Below are 20,899 nucleotides of genomic sequence, written 5' to 3' on the forward strand. Positions count from 1 at the left end.
ATCACTATTTTTAGGTAGCACAAAATTACATACAGTTTATATTGTAATACAATATAATATTTATAATTTTTGTTGCTTTGCAATATATCAATGGAATCCAGAAAAATTGGTCCCAGGCTAACAGAGGAATATGAAAAGCTATTTTTTATTTATGCAATATACTATACTTTTTTTTTTTCCATTCTATATGAGACTACCACACTTCTTATAATAATAATAATAATAATAATAATAATAATAATAATAATAATAATAATAATAATAATAATAATAATAAATCTTCCATAATTCCTGTATTAAGCATTAAGGATAAATGTTTTATATAGAATAGAGGTGGTATCAATCAAAACTAGTAGTAGCAGCATTTCAAATTTTTTAAACTTATATGTTATTTATTTTTTAAAAATGGAATTTTGCAATTCTTAGGCAAAACAAAAAGTCAAAAATCACTTTTTCTTTGGTGTTATTTTCATTTTGAGAAAGATTTTCTCATAAAATTAAAATCTTCCCAAGAAACTAATTTAACAAAAATCAAGTCTAATGTTAATCCATAACCCAAAGTCATCTTTTAAAAACATAAAGATTTTTTTATTATTATTTTTAAAATCTAAGAATTAAGAAGCCCTCTAACATGATGGTTCTTCTCATTTATAGAACCTGCACATATTAAACATGAAAAAGCTATCCCTCAGATGAAGCCAGGTATGTTTGGTAATATAATTTCCAGTTACTCCAGGCTCCGTTCAATAAGGTTTTGTTTGGTCTGCAAAATTGGGAGACTTCCTTGAGCTTTTTGCTTTGTGTCATTGGGTTTTTCAAAATCGAATTGGGAAAGGAACAAAAATAAGGGTGAAATTTATCTAAAAGGATTAGACTTTGACAGTTTTTCATAGCGTCTATGACTCTCTCTCATTGGTGCAGTATGACTTAAAAAGCATTGTCAGTAACAGTTATCCCATTTTTCAGTGCTTGGAAAGGGGGTCAGTGCTGCCTTTTAGTTAATCAAGGAAGATTATTTGGAATTATCCCATCTCAACTTTTTCTGTAAACAGATGTAACATGAAGTGAATCTCGTCACAAAGTTGGAATTACTATACCCTCTGGGTATATGATAGCCTGATCAAAGGCAGTCTCTAGATTATGGGTCTCAGAAGAACAGGAGCTGGACAATTAAAAAAATCTTGGGTTGAGTATGGATTCAGGTAAACTGTAACTAACCAACTATAATTGGCTGCAGTGATATGGACAGGGCCCCTCTTCGAACCAGGGTTTTTGTCCTTCGTCCTTCTGGAGGAGGAAGAAAGGGATCTGCAGTTTGGTCTGGTCTAAAGAAACAAGGCTAAGAGGATATCCTCATAGAAAGCTCATCTATTGATGCTCTGCTTACACAGCTCATGAGTGGTCTTACTGAATGCTGTCAGCACTGACAGCAATGTTCAATGTTAAGCAGACAGACTCATTTTGCATCGTTCCTTTTTCCTGATTTTTATTTTTTTAATTATCAATTTCTTCTACACATTTACTGGTTTTCTCATTTGTTTTTATAACATAAAAACAAACTACTTGCAAGTTAAATATTTCATAGGCAATTTGAGGTTTCCTGAAGAACAGCTGATTTAGTGAAGTTGTATTGCTGTTTGGGAGTCAACGCTGAAAAAAAAAAAAAATCTAGCAGAGTGCTTCAGCCAGCAGGTAGGTTCGGGGTGGTCTGGCTGGGACAGGAATGCCCTGTTGAGGAAGCCACCCTGTCCAGCTCTGTGTATCATGACAGGGGTCAGCAGCAGCCTATCTGTGGGACACCTAGGCAGGTGGCACGACTATTCACCCTCCCAGCACAATGAAACCATTTCTAGCTGCATGATTAGCCTGTTTTGATCCAGATACTAGCATGAAAATAAATTTCTATTGCAAGACACTTGCAAACATCAGAGCATCTTGTCCCAAAGCCTGTACCTCAGGCTGATTAGGAGTTTGCTCTTATACAGTATATTCCAGACTAAAACCCTTGGAATTTAAATGCTTGAAGAAAAATAAATAAATAAATAAACTTGCTAAATTTCCTTTAGTGTAAAAGACCTCTTCTCAGGTGATTAGCAGTTGCTTTGGGAAGCAGTGGCTGTTCTGAGTTTCAGCTGATGACTGGAAGTATTAATCTGCAGGCACATGTGGTAATAATGCTTCTGCCTGCTGTGTGCCAATGAGTGCTCTTGAGTTAGCAGACTGAATTACAAAAGCCTCATTCTGTACAAAGCAGTAGCCTTCTTTTTCACCTTGAATCAAAGCAGCTTCAAACTTTTATTCCTATGCATCCTGCCATCAGATTTAGGAGTATCATGTGACTGAGAAACTAGAGAATCTCAGAAAATATATTGATCCTGTAGAGAAATTTTAAAAGGGGTTGGAGGTGGGGGGTTGCAAGTAAAGCAAAAGGATTCTTTCCTGTTGTAATTCTTCTGAAACTACCTGAAATACACAGAGTAATGTTTACAGCTTTATACTTTCTCTATTTAAATTAAATACATCAAAACAAAAATGAATATTAATGCCAGTAGTGCTGCAAAACTAGTGCTCTGCAGAGGAAAGAAATTCTCTCCAATTAAATATTTCAGGACTGTAAATTTTGGTCATATTTAAAATCAGAACAAGATCTGAATTTTTCAGAAATATTCAAAAAAAAAAATGGTAGTGGATTTTTTGTAGCTTTATGAGGTCATCAATTTATTTATTTGATTACTTATTTGCTGTATTCCTCATAATATACTAAATATAAAAAGTAAAAGATGTATAAAACTATATTATAAAATGAAAACATGAAGTATTCTTGTCTTGTCACAATGCTATGTATCATTCACATCAGACATGTTTTGTTGTTGTCATTTTCATTGCTTTTCTCCGTATGGAAATTTCAGTGAACTGAAATGATTTTGTGAAATCTCCTGACCTCGTGAAGTGTGTTCCCTTGTAGAGCATTCTTAAGTTTTGCTGATGTCTTCAGTCTTTCTTCTGGTTACAACTAATTGCTAGGCACTTAGACAAAAAGTTATAAAGTCACCTCCTGTAGATTTGCCAGGAGAAGATAAGCTGCAGCCGCTGGGTGTTCTCCAGCGGAATCAGTAGATCAATGGTTACTGTACAGTTAAGCTGCAGAATAGGTATGTGAGAGAATACCGGAGAATTATTGTGTTTATTTCCAGATGAATGCAAGTCCTCAGGTCTGTTCAAGGTACTCTGTTTTCAGAAATTAATTCGTTTTGAAAAGAAACTCCCTCCCTTACTTTTAAATGGATCAGACTTACCATCCACTCAACGACTTGTTTGGTTGACTCCTAGAGGTACAAAACAAGCATTGATGTGAATTCTCATGAGAATTAGAAAAAGCAAGAATATCCTATTTGGTGTTGAAAAAGAAAGAAAGAGAAGACATGAACTTGTCGAGTTTACTTCTCATTAATCCAGCGGATATTACAGGGCCTATGTTTAAGTTAGCAGTCCTTGGGAGTTTGTTGTTGTTGTTGTTTATTGGTATATGGAAATCTTAATATCTCAATCTAAATTAGTGAAATGCATTGCTAATATGTTAAAGCTCGTCTAAGAGCAGAAAGAGAGTACTTTATCTCAATAAGTTGCATTTTCAAGCTGCTGCTTGTGCTATAACATTTCTACTTTCACAGACAGCCATGAAACAGAGATGAGATTTTTTAATTCACTGTTTTCATAAGAAGTTGACAATAATGATAGCTGAGTAAGGAGAAAAAAAGCCCTTAACTTAATATGAGTGAAGAGAAATTAAATCACCACCTACCAAATGACAACTGTAAAGCATAGTGATGCAGAGCTATATTTTGTTTCCAAAGAATAGAAAAGATAAATGGAGCTTTATCCCTCTCTGCATTTTTCCCCCAGCGGTACCGATTTCCTACCAAAACCAAAGCAAATTAATTAATTAATTAATTAATTAAAATCATTGCTGTATGTTTTTGGGTTCACATGCACTGTTGCTTTGCTTCATGCTGCAATGTTACGGATGAAAAAACACAGACTGTGCAGCAACAAGACTGTTTCTCTGTCTATTGCCTTATGATAAATGTCTTTTTAGTTCTGTTTGGCAAGCATATACCTCTTATACCTCTGGGAATCTGAGAGCTAAGTTAAAAAGAAATGGGCACAAAGAGATGAACCTACTCTCTGCCCTCAGGAAAAAAAAAAAAAAAAGAACTGGAAGTTACATGCTAAATTCAAAGGAAATGTCATGTATGTTGAGGCCACTCAACATATTTCCAACCACCATCCCCTTCCCTGTGCCTCCCCTCTGTTATCTCAGTTAAGAACATCTGGCTGACAGGCTGGAAATATAGCAGCCAAGTAGTTCTGTGCATGCACAGGCAGTATTACCCAGGAGTATTTCTACTCAAGTAGCACTCAGATTAGTTGAATGGCTTCAGGAGACAAGATATCCCTACCTAACCTGACCTTCACTCAGTTTGTGTCATCTGATGCCTGGCAGAGGTCTTGAGGGAAAGGAATGTGTCAGAGGCATGTGGCTGTAAACTGCTTCCATCGGTGAGAGGAAAAGGAAACACCTTCCGAATATGTCTGAACAGTATTTAAAATTAAAAGCAGTGATATGTGTGAATGTGGAAAAGTAGGGGTTAGGAGATAAGTTTGAATTCAGGTATGGGAAAAGACAAAATGGGAGTCGAGCTATGAAAATATTGTGAAAATGGGAAAGTTCAAGTCAACCGGACTGGCAGAGTAGAGATCCAAAAATATATATATATGTTGTAATTCCCATCTGACTGGGCTACTGGTCTTTAGACAAGGCCCTGCCTCACCAGGATGTGAAGCCCTGCCTGTGCCTCTGCCTCAAGTTTCATCCCCAGCCTTCCTGGAGGAGAGGCAGCTCAGGTCTGGTGGCTGAGGCTGACATAGTCCATGTCCTCTGGACCATGTGAACTGTGCTGAGCACAGCCAGGGGCAGCTCACCAGCATGTGGACTTGGACAGCCTTTCTCATGATATTAGCAGAAGCTCAGAGCTTGTCTAAGGCTTTGTGACAGATATCCAGCTGGGTCTATCTAGGTAAGCTAGTCCAGTAGCATGTGTCATGATCTGGCATTTAAACCGATGCTGCCCTGTGTGGATGTGCCTGTGCAAGTCAGCATGTGCCCGGGGGAACCTTTCTCGTGTTCAGACTATATAAATGTATAAATTCATAGATATTTGTGGCTAGGCAATATCTGAGCTTTCAGGGTCATACAATACTAAATTGTTGAATTTAGACACGTTAGCAGGGTGAGGTCCACAAAGTTATAATACTTGTATTATTAAAAAAACAGTTTCCACCTGAGTACGTATCTGAAAGACACAACCAGGTATGTGACTGTTTTTGGGTAGTTGAGACATTAGCCACAGTAATTTATTTTTCCATGGTGTATGATCTCACCATGAAGCCAGAACTCATAATGTATACATGCTGTTTTACAGTGCTACAATGGAGTAGTGATGCTAATGGCATGTATTTATTTTGTCACAGTGAATCATACGTGCAATATCATGTTTAGAAATATTTTTCCAGTTATATCTACCTATTCTAACACAGCATGAATTTCTAATTTTAATGTGGCTTTCACAATACAGAGGAGAAAATTAAACAACCAAAGACAGCTCCCACTGAGAAGTCAGGTAGGAACAAGTCATTCTTTCCTGATTTATGGGGGGGGGGGGGGGGACGGGGACTGGGGGTGTTAAACACTGTTCAGATTTTTCTGATGTAGTATATTTGCATTACAATCAGTTGTTATGGTATTCTGAAATATGTGATTGAAAACATGTTCTTAGAGAAAATCCAGCACACTGGCAACTGCAGATGCAGTCTTTCCAGTGACAAAGCCAGGTCAAGGTGTTTCAGCTCTTGGTTGCTTGTTCCAGTCTCTGTGCCAGAGCTGGGGCAATGAAATGGTGTGGAACTGTAACTCAGATCTCTGAAATGATCCCCAGTATTGGGGACCATTGATGATTTTGTTTTGGTTGGTTGTTTTGTTTTCTTTTGTTTAAGCTCAGAACTTTCCAGTGACTCAATTTAAAGCACAGAGAACAGTGCACAAGTAGGCAGTGGTGGAGGAGGATGAAGCACTAGCTTGATCAGGGACTTGGATGGATCTTAAACTGGTTTTCTCATGGGGAAAGTGTTTTTGGAACTAACCCAAGGTCTTTGGGACCTTGTACATTTAGTGATAATAATGGTTCAAATAATGTTGACTGTTATAGAAGCCCTGAAGAGTCATCAAGGAATTAGAACAGTCTCATCATCACCAACAGGTTACACAAAGATTTTTTGAAGGCTTTTTCTAGATATCAGCCTCTTGATTTCTACTTGGATTAGCCTTTATCCAAACATAGAATGAAAGATTGCCAAATCTTGGACAATTATGCCAAATCAACAGATTCTTATTTGATATGATGATGATGGGGGTGTTGGTGATTATGAATATTTTCAATAAAATAAAATAAAATGCTGTTTTGTATTAAACTGAATAGTGCCATTTGCTGTCTCATTTCTATTCTTATTTGGTATGTGATTTTCCTGTTTTCCTTCTCTTCAGTATCAGAATAGGTGCAGTACAGAATAGTATGATTCTGTCTCTAACTGTGAATATTTATATAATTTGTTGGTTATACTGCTTTCTATAAGCACATGATACTCACATGATAATCTATCAATTTACTATAAAGTGATGTTTTACAGCACTGTTTAACCAGTAAAAATAGTTTTGATAGTTTTTTTCTAATCATAAACTGCTAGGCAGTCAAGAAACTTGTTCAAAACCATATAAGTTATGTTTCTGGTAATAGAGAAATTGCTGTAAAATTAATTTTTGAATTTTTAACAAGCTAGACAGTAGTGATAGGCAAACAAGTTGGGAGAATGATGAAATTGCATCTTTGAATCTATTGGATTTTCACACCTACATTCACAATTATTTTTAGGGTCAGCTAGGTTTTACTTTTAGTTTTTGAGAGAAATGGTTCTGGAACACACAAACACATAACTATGTTAAATGACAGGATACTGCATTATTTCAACAGGAGCAGATAGTTAGGAGGACTTGCAAAGGTCTAAACATGTTAAGAAATATCTGCTTTGGGGGTCTGGAATGTTGTATATATTTATATGAGTGACAGAAGTTAATAACAAATAAGAACTGAACTAAATAAAATATTTTAATATGAAAAATATATATATTTTTTGTATCTAAATATTATAATTTACCTTCTTTTGTCTTCTGTAGCCCAGGCAAAACCAGCAAGTATGTGGTACCTACCTTGATCAGAAAAATTCCTGTAACATAACTGTGTGATTTTTTTTTTGAACTTAATATATGGACTTAATATTAACTTAATGTATTTGCTTAAAACTACAGTGTATGTATCCCTATGCCTTACATTATTTTCATTTAACATACTGTCTTGTCACTGCTATTTGATAGGCTATTTAACATAATCAATTGCTTCAGTATAGGAGTCAACTTATTCTGCAGTTCCCCTATCACAAAACTCAACAAAGATTTAATACAGGAGTGACAGGCTTTCAAAATATCACTGTTAAGAATTAGTTGTGTTGAATGAATACTCAATCTGAATTTAAAAAAAAAAAAAATCCTAATCACAGAATTGTCTAGGTTGGAAGAGACCTCAAGATCATCCAGTCCAACCTCTGACCTAACACTAACAAGTCCTCCACTAAACCATATTGCTAAGTTCAACATCAAAACATATTTTAAAGGCCTCCAGGGATGGTGTCTCCACCACTTCCCTGGGCAGCCCATTCCAAAGCCTAACAACCCTCTCAGTACAGAAATTCTTCCTAATATCCAACCTAAAACACCCCTGGCGCAACTTTAGCCTGTTCCCCCTCATCCTGTCACTAGGCACATGGGAGGATAGACCAACCCCCACCTCTCTACAGCCTCCTTTAATGTACTTATAGAGAGCGATAAGGTCACCCCTGAGCCTCCTCTTCTCCAGGCTGAGCAAACCCAGCTCCCTCAGCCATTCCTTGCAGGATTTGTTCTCCAGACCCCTCACCAGCTTCGTCGCCCTTCTCTGGACTCTTTTGAGCACCTCGATGTCCTTCTTGTAGCAAGGGGCCCAAAACTGAACACAGTACTTGAGGTGCGGCCTCACCAGAGCCAAGTACAGGGGGACAATCACTTCCCTAGACCTTCCCTAGACCTTCCCTATATATTAATCATATTAATATTTTTAATGTAGCTGCATCTAGCATTTTTCTCAGTCAAGAAGAATGAGAATAGTCCAAACATTAACATACCACGCAGTCTGTAGCTTCCTATATTTATGTAACTACCTTCAGCATACAAAGATAAACTGAAAAATAATAATAAATAAATAAATAAATAAATAGAACTCAGTTCAGTCCCCATACAGTTCCACCACCAAAAAAAAAAAAAAAGATGTGGGAAAAAAATATAACTCTCCGAAGATGCAAGTTTTAATTCACACCTCAAAAAACTGTTTCTTATTTGAAATTCACTGTTATGTCTTCATCTCAGTGTTACTTGGAATATATCTTCACCTGAAATCGCTGTTGCTAGATGTTCAATTATTCATCAAATGGCAGAAGGGTCGAGGCATATCGCCCTTTTTTCAGGGGCTACTTACATGGTAAACATTTTCCATGTTATAACCCCCTTTGCATCCTTCTCGTTGCTCAAAAAATAACTGATACACAGACTTTTAGCTGCGGGGGACATTGCCTGTAAACAAGGCTGGCATAGCTGTCCATTGATTCTTCAGTTCTAAAATGTATTGTGGTCCCTATTTGCATGCATTTGGCATAGCTGCTACTATGCTATGAAGTCTGTTCTGATGGTGTTTTGTTTGTTTGTTTGTTTGTTTGAATGTATTATTATTTTCAATTCCTTTTAAGCAGTTGTGTCTTTGGTATAAATTATATAGTGCTAGTGCTAGATAGACCTCTTTTTTTTTTTTTTTAACAAAGATTTTCATCTTTTCTATTTCCAATAACCCCAATAACCTAAAATAAAGTCTCAACATTTCCTGTAATAATTATGAAATTGAAAAGCATGAGAGGGGCTCAGAGGGAAGGGAGTGGTACATGGCCTGCAAAGCTGTGCTAGTTCTCTTATTTTCCACAGCGAGATACAATTTATCCATGCAAAATAGAATGTCTTCAAGGCTTTGGGAATTCAGCTCAAGTATGTCTGACTCAACATAAAGGTCAAATGAATGGTTGCTGAGTTTGCTTTGTACTCTCCTTTCAAATAACATAGATGGAAGGTGGTTATAAATTACATTTCAGAAATTGAGGAGAATCTCTATTAACTGACTTCTTTAATATTTTCATATAACTCCTACTAGTATTAATTGCAGCCATATGTGTAAAGCTTTGTGCGATACTACCGAGTTTCACTGTTTTGATGCAGGTCCCTTAGAGGATAATCTGTTAGTAACTAAACATTTGTCTTTTTTTTCCTTTTTTTTTTTTTTTCCAAATTGCATGAATCAACAGAAAATTAACATTTATTCCTGGTATAAAGTGTAAAATTTCATTTAAAATATATATGCAATCCTTCCTAGTTAAAAAAAATAAAATAATAATAATTTTAAAAAAGTAAAAAAAAAAAAGAAAGAGAGACGCAAAACAAAGCTTAGAAACATAGTAATTTTGTTATGATGTTTCCTTTGTCTAGAGCATGAAACGATCAGGCATGAAAAGGATGTTCCAACTACAAAACCAGGTAGGCACTCCTGCATTTTATGCATACATTACATTTGAAAGTGTTATTTAAACAAACAGTAAAATTCTATTGCATATGACAAATGTCAGAATGAACAAAATCATGGTCTTGTGAGGTATTTTGCAGTATCAAACTGCCTTGACATATCATACCGTAGCTAAGGTAGCACAGTACATATTTACAATGCCCTTTGTCATCTTCTGAATATATATATATATATCTCAAAGGTTAAGTTTCTGTTTCTGCAACTCCATTGACATTAAATAAGTTATGCCAGTGAATAATCTGAACTATTATCCTAAGGTGTTTATTTTAAATGAAATCATTTTCCTATTTTTTTGTTGGTATCTGTATTTATATGGACTTCACAGCCTTTCTGCATGAGTCAATTTCTCAGGATCAGCAGCAGTTTAATTCTCCTCCCTAGCAAGGTGTTATATATACTCTATTCAGATCATAACTCGGCAATATCTATAGTTTATGATAAGTGTCTCTGCATAATCATAATTCCTATACAGTGTCTCTTGTACAAGATAGAACAAAATTGCTGAAGTTATAGGAAGCAGCATAGTTCAGTTTCACTGTGAATCAGTTATAGGTTTAATGAATCTCCACTCTTCTCGGTGAAAGAAAATAAGTAAAGAATTAAAATTTTTATTGTTAGTATTATTCATCCTTAACTCTAGTACAACTATTATGATGTGTTGAGAAAAACATCCCTACTGTTATAATGTCATTAGATTGTTATTCATTATATTAAGATTACTAAATATGTTTTGATATATGGTAAATAAACAAAGATAAATAAACAAATAAAGCCATTCTTCACCATAGAAGCATTCAGCTATATTTCACTGTTCTTACTATTTTTCTTTCCTCTTTTTTCTTCCCAGTCAAACTGAAAACAACTGCAAGTATGTGTCATGTCATGTCTATGGAACGTAAACCTGCTTTTCAGATGCATGTTGTCTCAATTCACATTTTTGTAATTTTGTCATGTTATATAATGGTATTTCCTTGCTTATACTACAGGTACTCTTAGATTGTACTCAGTCTGCTAAGTAACAGCTGAACACATTGAAACTACGCACATTTGTAATTTAATGCTGTGAAGCTGCAACTCTCAAATTCTGAAAAAATTGCTGTTTATAAAAGTAAAGGAAATTCTGCTAGTAGCATAATTGATGCTCTGTTGATTTTAGATGAGTGTAGACACATCACTTATCTTTTTGTAAATATATCATTTATTAAAAATATCAAAATGGCATGCAGTGTAACTGATTTAGACAATATTTTCAGGACTTACTTTACTGTTTGGAAGTGACTTATTTAATGAATTTATTTATTTTGGCCTTTTTTTAATACATTTTATATTTAATTTTTAAAAATGAAAGAGGAGAAAGAAGTATTTGGAGGAATTTCTTGCATAATAAAATCATTGGATAATGTCCTTGTAAAGATCAGTAAGACTTTTGAATGGCTAAAGACTGAGATCAATGTTTATTTTAGCAAGTAATCATGATCAGACAAGAATCAGAAGGGCAGTGTTTACATTTAACTCTGATTTGTTTACAGGTTGAAATATAGATCTTCATAGATAATTAGTTAGAGTCTCTTTAAGAGAGGAACTTTGATTTATTTCTTGATTTGTGCTTGGCACATCAAGACTAAATCATGTGTTATTCTGCTGCAAACTAATCTATAAAGAGTACCCAAAACTAAGATCAAGCCCCATAAGGCACACACGTCTTCCTGCTTCATGTCAGAAGCTGACTGCATGGCAAGGCAAGCTACTTCCATTAAGCTTCCTAAATTAATCTCCCAGGTTAGGTACTGTAGGTTAGACAAGATGAATACCTGCTCTTAAGCACCTGTCAGAAGACACAGTGCTGTTCTGAATCCCAGCTCCAAAAGGAAAGGGAGAACATGAAGCATCTGAAATGTGCCTTCACTGAAGGATCTTCTGCAATCCTGAACTGTAGTGTTGAGTTATCAAGTCACCATTGCAAAACTATTATTTCCCATGAAGCTGCTGGTGTTGTGGTTTTTAGTTTGCTTTGTTTTAATTTTTGCCAATATGTTAGGTAATTTTTTCCTCTGTTTGATTCCATTATTCATATTTGTTCAGTCTTTTGTTCACTGGATCTGTTCACTGACGTTATATGTCTTCTGCACTGATTTATCTGAGACCCGCTGATGGCCCTCTTTTCTATTAGAGAATCTTCAAAGATTTAAGTGGCTAATACCTCATTCTTTCTGCAATAAGGGTCATTTTACCCCAAATCACTGTCCACAATGTTTTTATATCAAGAGCTATAATACTCTGACATATTGTCCATATAAGGGACAGCCAAGATATTTTCTCCTGACCTTTGAAGAGGGATATTTGTACCACAGTCTTGAACTTATATTCTGATGCTTGAAATGATTATAAAGGTTAACAGTACCTTTAGAAAAAAAGAGAGAGAGAAGGAAAAAGAAAAAAAATGTTTCAAGCAGACCCATAATCATACACAAAAGTAATTCCACTTATACTGCCTATTCTGAACTAACCATCCTTGAACAGATCTAGTTCAAGATTTTAAGCATCACTGCTATCTATTTTAAACTACTTTCTTTCCACTTCAAGAAGAGTTGGACCACTGCTTTCTTTGTTTCTAAAGTTGTTTAGCTTTGCTTCATATATTTCTCAGCCAGGTGTACACTATGCTTGCAATAATGTAAAGATAGTTATTATGTGAACACAGCATGAACACATTTTGTCATGGACACAAAATACTCACTGACTTTGTAGTTTCGGTCAAGTAGGACTGTAAAATAAATTCATACTTTCATCCTGGGCCAAATTTATTCAATCATTATACCCCGTGAAATCTTATTGTAGAAGTAAATGGAGCTTAAATTGGTAGAGTTTGTATCATTAAATGAGAGAAAAGCTATAAACAGAAATACAAGGTTGAGTCTGAATAGTCCCCACATTAACACCAAATACATTTTTATAGTAGTTTGTGAATCAGCATGAATGAATGGAGTGAATTAGTAAATGATCATATTTCCATTATTTCTGTTTTATCACACGTGAGAGTCTTTGACAGCAATTGATCCTATATCAGATTTGAATTTTTAATAAAACTTATAATATAATCCCCGTACACTCACTAAAAACTCTCAAATTCTGAGAAGTTACCTTGATCAGAGGACAAAACTAGTGGCATTTCTTACTTATTCAAGAATACCAAAATTTAAATGACAGTGCAATCAACAGAAAAACCATGCAAGCTGATATTTTAATAAAAGTCTCTGCATTGGCCAAACTCTGTTCCTATTTAGTTCTGTAACAAATTTCATGATTGGGGCTGATGTTTCCCAAAGACATGAGAGTAAGTGGGAGCTTCTTGAAGTGATGGGAGGAGAAAATGTCCTCTATACTGTATACACCAGAGGGTCAAACTAACATTTTAGGTCATCAGTCCTCTAGTACCTTGCTGTCTAAGGGAATCATTAATCCCAAATTAGGATATATGCATGGCCAGGCCATGTAAAGACAGTGACCAATCCTTAAAATAGGATCTACAGGAGGTAGACAGTAATAATTTGAATGTAAGTATTAGAAGATGCAGATAAAACTTAGCCTCTCCAGGTCCCTCAGAGTTAGGCAACCACTCAGTTAGGGAGTCAGAGCATGAACGCCTTTCTCACTTTTGGTAACTCAGGCAATTATTTTTTTTTTTCTTTTGAAAATGAGAAGAGGTATTAATCTACTACTCAGGATGCTGCAATGTATTAGTTTTCAGCAGTAGTGGGCATGACTGGATAACTGTAAATTAACTATAAATATTAAAGGACTTAAGCATGTTAGCATTTAATAGCAGAAAAACTAGCCTTTGCTGAATTCCTGTTGTGCTTTTCTTGAGCACTTGACATTTATGAGTCTCCTTATGAACCAAGCCCTGAGTAAAAGTTTCCTGGGGTTTGTTAGTGAAAACTATACTTAATTGCTCAGTCTTTCTGTTGAAAAAGCACTGACTTAAAGATTTTTCCTTGGTGTGGGTTCTCATCAGCTGTAGAACCTCACATTAATCTGAAGCCAAACCTCAGCAATGAACACCAATATAATTTAATCAAAGGAGTCCCTGGATTATTTTGTGAATATATTCAGTTATTATCCAGCTCTATGTTCTGCCTGGCTAGTGAGGCCAGTATTTCCTTACAATAACATTCTAAAATAAAACGGACTAACAAAGTAGTGAGGGGTAAAAAATTTTTGGATTCAATATCACAGTATAATTTATTCCTTTGATTTCAAAAAAAGTATGGATAGTTTATACCAGAGCATTTCTATACCACTGTGTTGATCAATTGTCATGAATTACTATGGGTATTATAATGGCACAGGAATATGCTTCTTTTGTACTAGGTACTGTGCAAACATGTAATCAAAAATTTTTCCAGTTTTTAAGAGCTTTTACTCTAAAAAGGCAAGGCAGACTGATGGTGCAGGAGAAAGTTATACAGAGGTGAATGCCATCTATTCAAGGTCAGTGTCAGTCTTTGGCTGAGAAGTGTGGATGATAAGCAAAAAAAGGTAACAATTAAACTAAATATATTTTTTGGAAAAGAGTATAGACAGCTATAACCTTGAATGCATGTTTAAAAATAACTCTATTTAAATATTCACTTGCCTGAAAGCTTTGATTGGCAAAGTGTTTGCGTTTGCAGGAACCATCACATGCTGGATTATAGTACTTCAAAGAGTAGGACTCAGCTTTCACTGTGAAATCTTGTGTACAGACCCATTGTTAAGGCATATTTATTTTCAAATTAATATCTTGCAGAAAAATAGCAGATGAAAGAGGAAATCTATTTAAACGATTACTTTCAAAAAAAAAAAAATGATACTAATCCTCATATTCTTTTCCTTCCCTCTTCATCTTCATTTCTGATTATTTTCATGAAGAGCCAACAGGTGAAATTCCAATAACAGGTAAATATCAAAATTCTCTGCTATGTCTTGTGGAAATATTTAATGAACATACCAGTACTGAAGAACACATAACATTCATCAGCAATGTACTATGCCGATGTAAACCAGAGCAGGTAAACTAAGAGTATTGCAGTTGCTCAGCTCTCTGCCAGTCAAAGACTGTTTTTATCAGCTGATTATTTTATCTTAGTTTCACTGTTTATCTTCTGTAGCATGTTTTTGGTGAGCTAGACACAAGTGATCAGCACCGGGCAAGCTAATGTTAATCAGATAACACAGGCACCAGTAGACATTGAACAAAGCATTGTTATAACTACTTGGATCATATGAAGTGAAAATGAATGTTTTGAAGGCAGCCTGCCAGTTTTCTGCTATGGTCAGTAGGGAATACTGAAATAGGCTCAGGCGCCTGCAGCAATACACCTTACTTAATTTCAATCTGCCTCGTTGAATGGAGTCACCGACCAAACACCTGTGTTTGGGGGCTGAGGATAAGGATGACAAAAAGAAGAAAAAAAAAGTTCTAAGTGAAGGTACAGTTTGAGAAAAGGTAAAGAAATCACACAAATCAGAATCTATTGCTGCAGGGCTTCAGAATGGTCATATCTGGTAGTTCTAGTCCATCTACCTCCACATCCTGTTGTTTGTTTCAGACAATTGAGTTTACTGAGGGAAATAGACTAAAGAGCAGGCAGTAGGCAATGGGATCCTTCTGTGGTGCATTTTGGCAATGAACAGTTTGGCAGTTTTTGCACAAGTTAAGGAATTTCAGAATTCCAAAGTCTCTATCAGGAGTTTCCAAACTTCTCTACAAACAGCAATATTTGGTCTGTTTCCAAAGACTGTACAGAAAGCCCAGAACTGCTACTGCTACTGCCACTGGGGTAGCAGCCACAATTGTAACAAAGATATATTGTATACATGCCATGAGACACATTTAGCTCAGTTATTATTCCAGGAAAATCCGGGAAGATTGGCTTTGTGCAATGTGCTTATTGTCGTAAACTCATATTTCTGCTAACTGTCACTTAATGTTGTTTCCTTGCAAATCTTTCTAGCCCTGAAAAAAACAAAGACTTCTAAGGACAAAGAAGGTAGGCAGTTACTCTGTGTGTGCATATATATGTAGAAGATCACAATAAAAATAGTTTCAGACTACAATTTTATATGTATTTCTATATGAAATAACTCCTAAAAGATCTGCGTTAATTTTCAAAGTATTTTACTTGAAAAGCCTAGGTAATGATCTATTAAGAATTCAGTCAATTTACCAACCTTGACCCATATTACCTTTATTTTTTCTTGATAGAAAAAACAACTGAGAAGAAACATCTGAAAGAAGAAAAACACAAAGGTAATACAACGATGAAAATCTCAGCAAACATTAGCTTTTTTATGGGATCGGAAAGAGTGGCTTTGTTAGCATTTCTAAATATATACAAGTACACCAAAATGGTGAAATTATGCATAAATCCCCAGTCATTTAATGTCTGATAGCTCCGACTGTTGGTGTCAAGGATTACAGCTGCACATCCAATCTAGCTGCAGTGCTACCCCACCTATGACCCCAAATCTGGCACATCGTTAGCAGGATCCTCCACCACAAGGTCCACTGTTGAATGGGTTACAAGTCCCCACCTGGTCTGTCACAATGCTCCTTGGTGAGGTGGTACAAAGTTCATTTCCATAGTTTATGTGATGCTTTAGATCATGAGCTTCATACTGTAGAATAACTACATTGATAATAAGAGACACTGTATGGTGACTTCAGGGTCAGCTATATTCCTACTAACCTGTTGGACAAAGCACTGCCTTGATTGTACAGTAATATGCAAAGAAATGGTTTCTGCTACACCTCTGAAGATAATCAGTAGTAATATCAGACTGGTATGTTAATGGTCTAAGACAAAAATGTCTAAGACAAAAACCTCTCTACATTGGTTAAAGACTGAGTTTCTCACAGAAGTGCAGATTTGAAGCCAGACATGCACAAGTAAGTCCTCAAAAGCAACTACATGCTATGAATGTTGATACTTGTGAATGCCACTTGCTTATACCACTTGTATATAAATATTGTATACTGAAGTCCTGGAACTTCAAAGGACAACAGTTGTGTACTGGTGCACATTTATTGAACTAGTCTCTAGAAGCGATTTGCTTCTAAGGGGTTACTAGACATAAGGTTTCTGAAAGAGAAGATTAATTTATCAATGTTTCATTCTTTAGGTGTTCCACCAGTAAAAGAAGTTCCACGACATCACAACCTGACATCAGGTAAACAATTTTCCTTTTTTATTCTTTTTTTTTTTTTTTTTTTTTTTTGGAAAGGAATTTTGTTTTCCTTTCCAATATCTTCATTTTATTATTGTTGTTGTTGCTGTTGCTGTTGTTGTTAGGGTTGTCACTCTTACAGTCTTTTCATATCTCTCATTCAAGTCAAGGGGACATGATGTGAGGCAAGCCAAGCAAATCAAACTCATAAATATTACTCTTGTGGAGAATGTTGTGCTCAGATGGTATTGCTTTATCACCTTCCTAAACTCAGTTCATTATGTTATAAACCAAGTAGCATATAATTAATTTGACAGTGCATTATTTAAAATAAGCATATGCTCCTCATAGAAAATCTGTTCCATAACAAAACCATGTAAGAAGGAATATGTTCAGTTTATTTTCTCTCACAAAAATAAATATTGTCTCACCTCACTCAGGCCTTCATTCTCTCACAAAAAGATAAATAAGAGTAGGGAGTCTGAGGAGTACATCTCCCCACATTGCATTATCCATTAGCTCAATGTTTTTCCTAATTTATGATAAAATTAATATTCCTTGTATGTTTCATGCTAGACAAGGATGTAAGTCTTTAATCTCACCTGTAAGGTGTAACTGGTTTACCAACAAAATATGAACTAAATATTAACATAGACAACAAAACACAACTTCGTTGTCTTAACTGAGGAAAAAAATTTACTTCAAGTCATTCAGACTGCTTTGTTGTATGGGTGTTGGTTTTTTTGTGTGCTGTGTTGTTGTTTTTTTGATCTTGTTTATTATAGGTAAAATATTTTAGGATCCTATATACATGATGTTTAAATATGTGATGCATGTGTATATATAAGTATCTATGTGTGCAGATATGTATATATGTGCGTAAGCTTAAAATATTTAAATAATCATTAAAAAATGATAGTTGAATGAAAACCATGTACAGAACAATCAGACATCAGGGAAATGAAACTGTGAATGAAATATTAAGATCAAGCACCCAAATGTTAGCAGTTAGCATGTGTACTTTATGAAAATACTTGTATATGATTTGCTCCATAATGTCCCCTGGAACCAAGGTCAGGCTGACAGGCCTGTAGTTCCCCATGTCCTCCTTACGGCCCTTATTGTAGATGGGAGTCACATCGGCAAACCTCCAGTCCCCTGGGACCTCTCCAGATAACCAGGAATGCTGATAGATGGTGGAAAGTGGTTTAGCAATTACCTCTGCCAGCTCCCTCAGCACCCTAGGGTGGAACTCATCTGGTTCCATGGACTTGTGACAATCCAGATAGAGGAGCAGGTCTCTAACTGTCTCTTCCTGGATTACAGGGAGGGATTCTCTACCTGAATCATAGGGGATGTCCAGATGAGGGAGTAAAGTACCCTGAGGATAACTGATCTGACTATTAAAGACAGATGTAAAGAAGGCATTGAGAACCTCAGCCTTATTCTTATCCTATCTTAACTATCTTATGTTAATAAATTTGTAAAAGGATTTCTTGTTCTCTTTTACTGCGGTGGCCAATCTGATTCCAAAATGGGCTTTTGCCTTTCTAACTTTCTCTCTGCATATCTTAGTAACTTCCTTGTAGTTGCCCCAAGTAGCCTGTCCTTTCTTCTAGCAGATGTAGATTATCTTTTTCTCCCGGAGTCTCAATAAATGTTTCCGGTTCATCCATGCCAGTCTTCCTCCTCTCTGGCTCGCCTTATGGGACACAGGCATGGCCTGCTCCTGTACCTTTAAAATTTCCTTCTTGAGGAGTAATATATACTACTACTCATAATAAATAACAAGTGAATAAAAGTAAAGATTTTGCCAGGAGAAAAAAAAAAAAAAAAGAATTTTCTTATACAGCTAAATTCCAAATTCAGTGTAAAATAGGAATGTACTAAAACTTGTTGGCCACTGCACTGTCTCCTGCACCCTGTATTCTTGTAAATCTTGTATCATTCAAAAACTGTGTTGCCTATGTTTCATTTGCAGTAATTGTTGTGCTTGGTTAATTTAATTGCACATTATCATTGTGCAATTACTCTTGACTAGATGTTTCCTAGATCAAAACAGCTCTGTGCAAACAGAGCCTTTGCAAACAGAATTTTATGTAAGTATTTTCAATCTATTATTTGTCTACTAAATAGAATGAGTTAGTTTTCTGTAAGTGTATGAAATGTTTCCAGAACATCAAAGTGATTTTTCCCTGTGAATGTTATTCTTTGGTATCTACTCAATTTGAGAATTTAAAAGTTGAAACCAAATCCTAGGTTAGGTACACTTGTGTTGGAACTTGATTTCTTTTTCCTGTGTTATTTGAAGATGAAGTCAGTGCATTACATTGCAGTGAATAGTAATACTTTCTGTTGATATATAGAAGTAGAAAAGGATTTATACATTCTGAGCTAATCTAAAAATTTAAATAGTAAATCTTCTTTTGACTTTCAAAAGCTGAATAGATTCGATTCACATAGACTTATATTTTGATCACAAATCCTTCAACCATTTCCTGGTATTAAAAAGCAATCACATAAAGAGAAATAAGCAATTTTAAAAGCTGTATATGTCTTTGACTTTAGAAAGTTCTACATTTAGACAGAATTTTAAGCAGGTACATACCTTTCATATAAGCAATGGTGGTGTGTTCAGTAGACACTAAATTTCACTCCCATGTAGAGATGCAAGCAATTACCTAAAATCCTTTCCCCTTCTTTCTCCTGTCCTAAATATCAAAATTGACATCTGTGTTCAGGCTGAAACTTAAGCACGCAAGAAACAGGAATTATTGGATTAGTGGTTTTGTTGTTGTTGTTGTTGTTTTCTTCTGCCTTATATCAAATATATTCACAAGCAGACTCTGGAAGTAAAATTTGAGAAGTGTCCAATTTCAGCTTTTTGGTGAGAGTTGTCTTCCATACGTTTTATATGAACAATTATATACTTTTCAATAAGTCCCACTTTTTTTTTTTTTTTTAATGCTCACACCAGAGTATGAAAATTTAAAGTAACCAGAAGTTGATTACATTTATTGCTATTATGATACAACTGTCCTTGTGGCTGAAAGCTCAGGTAACACTGTGTCTTGCATTTGTCATACTGTTAACTAATGAGATTGACATTTTTCTGTGCTGTTATCTTAGCTCACAGATGTGCAAGTGTGGCAAAAATAAGAGAGGCCACTGGAAGAGTTTAAAAAATAAGAAATAATGAGATTGATACTGATCCCATATAAACAGGTTGAATTACATAAATGTGTGGATGGTTTTCAAGGTAAATAAAAATCAAATTAGTCATGATAAGTTCCCTGGCATCCTGTGTCATATATAGTCTTAGATAATTCATGCATCTACTCTCATAATCTGTTAAGAGGTTTACAATTTCTTAGACATGAGAACTTCTATTCTTACTCTGTCATTAAAGAAGTTGTACCTCATTGAAAAGTAAAATCATTGTTAAAGGGAGTCGGAACATCCTTTATTTGAATATACTATACTAGCATGTCTATGAAGAAAGCATTTATTGACTAGATTTATCCTCTGCTTCTGCAGTGCTGCAGTGATAGAGAGAAACATGGTTTCTCAGATGTTTTCCAGAAAGGGAAAAAAAAAAAAAAAAAAAAAAAAAAAGAAGGAATATATGTCTGTACTAGCATGTGGTAATTGGTTTGTTACCATAAAATTGTTTAATTTAGTTGCACTTTTTGTCTTCCTGTAATATATTTTCCAATGCAAAGATGATTAGCAAATTTGAAAAAACAGAATCTGAACTATTTAATGTGAGAGCCATTTTATGAGACCTTCAAGGATGTTTTCTCAATGCTGAGGGGACATAAACAGCAGTGCCATATATAAGATTTTTTTCACTCATTATTGAATGA

The 20,899-nt window shown here is 35.3% G+C and overlaps 1 protein-coding gene across 20 annotated transcripts in view; it reads left to right on the forward strand.

The window, feature by feature from the left end:
• Positions 1-20,899, forward strand: part of TRDN (triadin) — a 239,662-nt gene that overhangs the window by 200,513 nt on the left and 18,250 nt on the right. For 17 of the 20 annotated variants that reach the window (XR_011808384.1, XM_072036042.1, XM_072036055.1 and 14 more), the window contains 9 exons: positions 655-702; positions 5,637-5,681; positions 7,289-7,306; positions 9,731-9,778; positions 10,672-10,692; positions 14,736-14,762; positions 15,821-15,856; positions 16,072-16,116; positions 16,989-17,036. Coding sequence is in view for 19 of the 20 variants with exons in the window: in XM_072036042.1 (XP_071892143.1) it covers positions 655-702; positions 5,637-5,681; positions 7,289-7,306; positions 9,731-9,778; positions 10,672-10,692; positions 14,736-14,762; positions 15,821-15,856; positions 16,072-16,116; positions 16,989-17,036 (336 nt within the window). In the remaining variant the exon portion in view is untranslated. The remainder of the gene's footprint in view (positions 1-654; positions 703-5,636; positions 5,682-7,288; positions 7,307-9,730; positions 9,779-10,671; positions 10,693-14,735; positions 14,763-15,820; positions 15,857-16,071; positions 16,117-16,988; positions 17,037-20,899) is intronic. The other 3 variants (XM_072036053.1, XM_072036054.1, XM_072036041.1) reach the window with 2 other exon arrangements.

Source organism: Anas platyrhynchos, chromosome 3 (assembly GCF_047663525.1).
Source record: "Anas platyrhynchos isolate ZD024472 breed Pekin duck chromosome 3, IASCAAS_PekinDuck_T2T, whole genome shotgun sequence".
In the NCBI taxonomy this organism is placed as follows: Eukaryota; Metazoa; Chordata; class Aves; order Anseriformes; family Anatidae; genus Anas; species Anas platyrhynchos.